This window comes from Corylus avellana, chromosome 3, assembly GCF_965113065.1.
Source record: "Corylus avellana chromosome 3, dhCorAvel1.hap1.2, whole genome shotgun sequence".
Taxonomy (NCBI): Eukaryota; Viridiplantae; Streptophyta; class Magnoliopsida; order Fagales; family Betulaceae; genus Corylus; species Corylus avellana.
In genome coordinates, this window is record NC_142492.1 from 7,631,923 (window position 1) to 7,639,686 (window position 7,764).

Sequence of the window (7,764 nt, forward strand, 5' to 3'; positions counted from 1 at the left end):
CGTGAAGAATAAAAGAAAAACACAACCAAGTCTAATTTAATCTCTGTAAAATAAAGTATTAATTAAATTAGACTTGGAGCTCAGCTGAGCAAATCCAGCAAAGATCGGATCAACACCCCCTCTGCTTTCAATGCCTTTAAGAACAATTACCTCCGTTCTAAAAGATACTATTCTACTGACTCTATTCTACTCAAACATACTTTTGAAGTCCTTTTATATCTAGCTACAGCCTACATCTCCGTTCTCTCAATCCTCAGAAAAAAGTCCTTCACTTTCAGTTTCACCACCACCGCCTTCAAATCCCAAAACCCACAATGGGCATGAGCACACTCTCAGATGTTTCCACAATCTCCACCCCCAAAACCCTCAAATCCCGTCTCCACAATGGCGATACCCTCTACGGCTTCGTTCTCCTCAGTTTCTCTCCCACATTGGCCGAGATCGCCGGCCTCGCCGGCTACGACTTCGTCGTCATCGACATGGAGCATGGCCCCGGCGGCGTCTCCAACGCGCTCTCCTGCCTGCACGCCCTCGCTGCCACGCGTACCCCTGCGATCCTCCGGCTGCCTGAGAACTGCCCCACTTGGGCAAAGAAGGCCCTGGATCTTGGCCCACAGGGGATCATGTTCCCCATGATCCAAACCCCAGAGGCCGCCAAGCAGGCTGTCTCGTACTGTCGCTACCCTCCCAAAGGGGTCCGCGGCTCCGCCCACACGGCCGTGAGGGACTCGAGTTACGGTATCAACAAAGGATATTTAGGCCAACAAAGGATAGGCCAACAAAGGATATTTAGGCAATTACGCAAAGAAGTTATTTATCATGTGCCAGGTGGAGTCCGAGGAGGGGGTCAAGAACGTGGAAGAGATTGCGGCCGTTGATGGGGTGGACCCCATTTAAATGGGGCCGCGCGATCTGAGTTTCCGCATGGGGTACGTGGGAGACATGGGGAACAACAATGTGAGGGAGACGATGAGGGTCGCCGAGAAGGCCGTGCTGAGTGGTGGGGCCTACTGGGCCGGGATTGCGTCGCCGTTCGATCGGTCCGATGATCTGAGTAAACGTGGATATCACATGGTGGCTGGTAGCGTGGATGTAATGCTGTTCAGGAGCGCGGCCGTAGAGGATGTGAAGAGGTTCAAGATGGGTTTGACGAAGGGCAAATAATGAGAAATAACGGTCTGTTTGGAAGGAAATTTTAGAATAATCTCTGTTTGTATTGAACGGAATAAATATCTCATCCTCAGTAGTAAGGAGATAACATTAAGGGAATGTATTTCTATTTGAAAATGATGTTGTCGTTATTTGATAAATTGTGATATTATCTCGTTTTGAGTTGAGTTTTATTGTCTCTTAGTGTTCAACGACGTCGGATTCCCAACTTTATCATTTGGCCCATCAACAGGTCGTTAAAAAAATAGAGGAAGTATTTAGTACCATTAAAGCAATGGTAGAGGAAGAAAACAAACACATTCACTATTTTTCATCAAACTAAACTAAGTTGGAAGAATCTTTTTCAAACTAATCTCTAAAAATATTATGTATTTTTTTAAGCATACAAATGGTACATATTTTTTTTATGCAAGCTAGCACGTGAGAAGAGTGATCAGGAAGTATTTTGCTAAATGAGTTGTTTTGAGATGGAGTAAATGATGAGGACATGCATCGATCACGATGACAATTTTATACTTTGATCATCTCGATTGCAAACTTTTGCGCGGTGGTCCAACAAAGAGGAGGCGAAGTAGTCGAATCGAAATTGCATAAGAGATGCTTGAGTACTCGCTGAAGCCATTTCTTGACTGGCTTATTCAATAAGGGGCGGAGCTTGAAGAACCAAAACAAAATGTTTTTAGCTAAAAATATTTTCTTAAAAGCTAATTTCTTAAAAAGTGTTTTTTTTTTTTTTTAGCGTGTATGAAAAAGTACAATATATATATATATATATATATATATATATATATATATAAAATCGTTTTATAGCATTCAAAGATGGAAATTGTACCCAGAAAGTAGCTAGGGAGAATTTGGCTAATAGCTGAGTGTGGTGTTAATAAGGATAAGATTGTGATTATATAGGATACATAGTATGATTAGATATAGATAGCATATATAGTTATTATTAGATAGGATATATAGTAGTTGAATTGGAATGCAATTCTAATTTATTAGGATTAGATTATTTGAATTTAAATTAAAACTTTAGGTGTTATATACTTGTATTTCTATAATAAAAAAAAAATTGTTTAGATATTAAAAGAATCAGAGAATAATTAAATCAAATTATAGTTTACTCTTATCTTGAGTGGAGGATTGGTGGTGCTCTTTTGTCCTAGTTAAAGTTGTGATCTCTCATAGCTCTCAAATCCCGTCTGATATCACATCTCATGCATGTCACCAATCACGTGTGGTAGCCAGTTGGCCAATTATTTCCTGCCTCGTCCTTCGTTCCAACGTATAGTGCATGTGCATGTACATCACATGCTTCTACGACATCTGTAGAAGTTGTGGCAACATTTATTCTTGTTATAATAAAAAGAAAAATATAAAAAATTGAAGGAAAGTGTCTACCATTGGTGATTTGTCCATTATTAGAGTCTCACAATCTAAGTTTAGGATGGTTTAAGGTTGATCACACCATAATTAGTGTGATCATTCTCATAGCCAATCACAATCTTTTATTGTGATTATGATAAAGTAACAAGATATAACTCTATAAATAGAGTTTGATAATGAGAAGAATGTACGTTAAACTTCATTTTTTCATTATCACGTTACTTTTGTCCTCCATCGGATATCCACCCTAATGAGAGATTCCTACAAACAAGATCATACGTTTATATTCTATTAGTGGTATCAGAGCGACAAGGTTATAGAAGACAAAGAAAAAGCAGATTTTAATGAAGAAAATAGGGAGTATATGAAGGAAATTTTGCAAACCATCGACAGACAAAGTTTAGGTTTGGCATCTTCTGTGGCATTTTATAATTTGCATTTGATAATCTCAAACCCACATGAAGAACTTCTTAAAATTACTGTTGGTGGATCAAAATTTACTGGAGATTTTCCAACTTTGAAGAAATGCTACTTACTGGAACAAAAATACTGGAAGGAATTCTTTGCAACTCCGTTTGATGCATCTCCTTCGGTGGATCTTCAAAGCCAAAATTCTCCTCCTTCCGATTTTGACGTTGTTGGTGAATCATCCCCAACCAACGATGCAGTTTCTGGATCTTCTTAGGAAGGGAATAATTCTAAGGTTGATGAAATAAATAGTTATGATTTTTAGAAAATAAGTCTGACATTTGTTCTGCAAAAAATCACTGTTTCGGGAGTTTTTCTGGAGAAGAAGACATTGTTGATCAAAACTACACCGTTTGATCAACAGGAAAGGGGAAACAAACACCCCTGTAACAGACATCCAGAATGACGTCGTTCCATTTACTAGGAACGACGCCGTTCAGGCGTCTGATTTAGGGGCGCATAAAATTGCCCCTCGGAACGACGCCATTTTGGCGTCTCGAAGGGGGTGCACCCCAGCCTCTCTAGACGACATCTTTCCACTCTAAAGGAACGACGCCGTTTCATCCTCATCAGAGGACGTTTTCAGTCCCATTAGGGATGATGTCGTTTCACACCGAAACGACGCCGAAATACGAACTCTCGAACAGGCTCGTAAAAAACGACACGTTGTTTTGGAGGATTCCAAACACGACACCGTTTCGGATTTTCACAACCCGACCCAAGAAGTGACCCAAATCGGGCCCAAGTGGAAACATACGGCCTGGAAATATGTACTGAGAGCCCAAGCCCAATCGAATCAAGCCCATATCCAGCCCAATAAAATTGGATTAAAACCGACTCGTGACCTGAATTTCAACCCGGAGCATCGATCTGACCCGCGTGTTCTCACTGACACACGCTAGCACATCAACCCGGCACACGCCAAATCTGTGCAGCTCGTGGCAGGCGCGTGGCACGCCCGAAGACCCGCCCCACCCAACTCCGGATGGATCCAACCCGGTTCGGCTCAACAGTACCGCCAATACCATCATTTTCAACCTCAAGGTAGTTTTTTGACCCGTTCTCACTCAATATAGCCCCGATTTAACTTATTTCAAAAGCATTGGAAAAGCTAATTTGAGGGGCAAAAGTATTGCAGGGTTTTCAAACTATAATTCCCAAAAATATAATTGGGAAAGGGGTGAGTCTTCTTATCAAAGTCAGAGGCAATCAAATCAGGGGGTTTGTTCGCTCGTGTTGGCTGTCACCAACGGAGCATAAGGAAGTGGAGTTTACTGTACCAGTTTAGCTCAATTAGAGATTTCAAGTAATAGACGCTTGAGGGTTCCACGTCCTTTGAGGATTGTAAGGACAGTTGGCCAAAGTCCAAGGGATATGTGGCCAATGGGCAACAATCGATATACACTTCCACCTAGAGGTGATCAGTTCATACCAGTAGTTCCAAACCGTCCATATTACAGGGCTTGCATGAATGATTACTAGGCAAGGCTAACCTATCCTAGAGACAACTAACCATAAAAATAAAAATAAATAAACTTATCTATTTTTATTATTATTTGTTGGTTTGTAATAACTTAGAAATACATTTTTAATTTTTCTGTTGGTGTGTATGTAATTAATATCTAACATATTACAATTATAGTAAATAAATATTTGTATTTGTATTAAGTTTATCGTATCCACATTTTAAAATGGCCATTAAAAGCGAACTTTATACACTCTCACATCAAAACGACACATCTCTTATGGAATCAATTTTAGAATGTGAAAACGACGCATCTCTTATGTACTGACGTATGAGAGAACTTTATACACTCTCACATCAAAAAAACTTAAAGTAGAAGATTAGAAAAATGATGATGCTATCAAGAAAAATGAAAAATGGATGGAAGATGACCTAAATTCTAATGGCAAAGGCCACTCTTCTCCTCCATAGCACGAAAGATAATATCATCCCACTCTTTGAAGGATACGAGACTGCTAAGGAAATAATTGAAGCATTTGACAGTGTTTAGATCTCAGACATACATTTTCCATATTTTCCTGAATCTAATTAAATTGATTGCGGCAGAGTCCATATTTTTACTCCCTTTACAGTCAGTATAGGTTTTGGAAAGGGGGATATTGGGCAACTCTTTCAATATTACTGGGTTTGGATCCTCTATGTTGTTTGGGACAATTGTTAGATCTCTAGCTAATAAACAGTAAGATTTCATATTTTGATCTCTTTTTGTTTGCCTTTGATCAAATCTAGGGGTCAGAAGAGGGCATCTATTACTTGCTGCATGACCTATATTAATTCTAAGCTGCATCACCAAACATTCTCACCAGTACAAAGTTTTAATGGTGGGGCGCATATTGGGTGGAATTGGAATTGCCACTTCTCTACTCTTTTCAGCTTTTGAGTCTTGGCTTGTCACTACTGGTTTTGCAGATCATTTAATTAATAACAGGTTTTAATGTCAATCTGTTTATGTTGCAATAATCTTGATTAGCATTTATTGTGACAAATGCAAATTCCAAGATCACTAAAGAAGTAGAAAAGTGTAGAACAGAAAAATAACACAACCATATAAGACACCAAGATTTAAGTGGTTCGGCTTAACAAGCCTGCATCCACTGGTGGAGACGATCTAGGAGAAATTCACTAACAAAAAGTGGAGTACAAAGAGTAGTACAAACAAAACCACTCAAACCCAAAGCCCCAATACACCCCAATCTCACTCAAAAGAGAAAAATATTCTCTAAAATTCTCTAAGCTTTTAGCACTCCAAAAGTGAGATCAAAATGAAGAAAAAATGGTGTATCTCTCCTTCTCTTTGCAACACAAGTCTCTCTCTCTCGGCAAGCTTTTCTTTTCTTCTTATATATATATATATATATATATTTTGCTGAAGTTGCTGCATCTCTCTTCTTTGATGACCGAATGGCTTCAAATAAAACAACAAAGCCTTTTCACAAAGCCTCTAGAAGAAGCTCAATGAATGGAGAAGCCAAAGTGGACGTGTGAGAGAGAAAACATAAGTCAAAAGTATGGGATGCCATACTGTTGTGGGGCCCACGGTAAGACTTGTGAAAACAAGTCACCAATTATGACAAATCTCCACCTTGACTTGAATTTCATCAAGTCTTCAACTCAAATCTCCTCAAGACGTCTCCTCCAACACTCCTAAGGGTAATTACAAACGACAAATACCAATCAAGCCCAAGCAATGCTTGAACTTGAGGATCGGAAGTGGCTTAGTCAGCATGTCTACTGGATTTTCCGCTGTAGGAATTTTCTTCACTATGATATCACCTTGTGTCATGACCTCCCGAAGAAAATGATATCTAACATCAATGTGTTTGGTCCTCTCATGATACATTTGATTTTTGGTCAAATGTATTGCGCTCTGGCTATCACAAAATACAACAGTCTCATCCTCCTGCAAACCCAGATCACTAACCAAACCTCTGAGCCAAATTGCTTCTTTCACTGCCTCTGCTGCTGCCATATACTCTGCCTCCGTAGTGGACAAAGCAACCGTCGACTGTAAAGTCGCTTTCCAACTAATGGCACACCCAGAGAGAGTGAAAACAAAACCTGTCAGAGATCTTCTTTTATCCAAATCACTAGCATAATCTGAATTAACATAACCAGTGACACTGGAACTGATACCACTGCCTCTATCATAGACTAAGCCAACATCTGTAGTACCCTTTAAATAACGGAGTATCCATTTCACTGCCTGCCAGTGAGCCTTGCCCGGATTCGCCATGTAACGACTAACAACACTGATTGCTTGAGAAATATCTGGACGAGTGCACACCATAGCATACATGATGCTTCTAACTGCACTAGAGTAAGGGACACGCGACATGAACTGCTCTTCCTCCTCACTCTGTGGCGCTGACGCTACTGAAAGTCTAAAATAAGCTGCAAGTGGAGTACTCACTGGTTTAGAATTATGCATACCAAAGTGTTCAAGTATTTTCTCAATGTACTTTTTCTGTGACAAGTACAACTTTCCCACTTTTCTATCTTTGTGAATCTCCATACCAAGGATTTTCTTCGCAGTACCCAAATCCTTCATTTCAAACTCATCACTCAACATAGATTTCAATCTCTTAATCTCCAACATGCTTTTAGCAGCAATAAGCATGTCATCCACATAGAATAACAAATAAACAAAAAAATCATTAGACAATTGCCTGTAATACACACAGCTATCATAGCTACTTCTTATGTAACCATGTCCAATCATAAAGCTGTCAAAGCGCTTGTACCACTATCTTGGAGATTGTTTTAAACCATACAACGACCTCCTCAACTGACAAACATGATCTTCTTTACCTTCAGCAATGAACCCTTCTGGCTGATGCATGTAAATGGTTTCCTCAAGCTCACCATGTAGAAATGCAGTTTTCACATCAAGTTGCTCAAGTTCCAAATCATTTAAAGCAACCATGGCAAGCAAAACACGAATAGAACTATGTCTCACAACATGAGAGAAAACTTCATTGAAGTCCATACCTTCTCTCTAACTATAGCCCTTTGCTACCAAACGTGCCTTGAACCTTGCATCTTCAACACCTGGGATTCCTTCATTTTTCTTGAAGATCCATTTGCAACCAATAGTTTTAGCGCCTTTAGGCAATTTCACAAATTCCCATGTTTGGTTCTTATGAAGAGACTCAATCTCCTCATTGATGGCAATAACCCATTGAGCAGACTCACTACTTGTGACAGCTTCTGAGTAAGTG

The 7,764-nt window shown here is 39.7% G+C and overlaps 1 protein-coding gene across 1 annotated transcript; it reads left to right on the forward strand.

The window, feature by feature from the left end:
• The first annotated feature begins 917 nt into the window (after positions 1-917).
• On the forward strand, positions 918-1,169 carry LOC148586736 (carbon-carbon lyase). Its single transcript, XM_088514934.1, has one exon. The coding sequence runs from the start codon at positions 925-927 to the stop codon at positions 1,162-1,164; it is 240 nt and encodes a 79-aa protein (XP_088371060.1). The 5' UTR covers positions 918-924; the 3' UTR covers positions 1,165-1,169.
• Positions 1,170-7,764: the final 6,595 nt, after the last annotated feature.

Bases quoted from the DNA above. Each gene is read 5' to 3' on its own strand.
- LOC148586736 (XM_088514934.1), top strand. From the start codon at position 925: ATGGGGTACGTGGGAGACATGGGGAACAACAATGTGAGGGAGACGATG.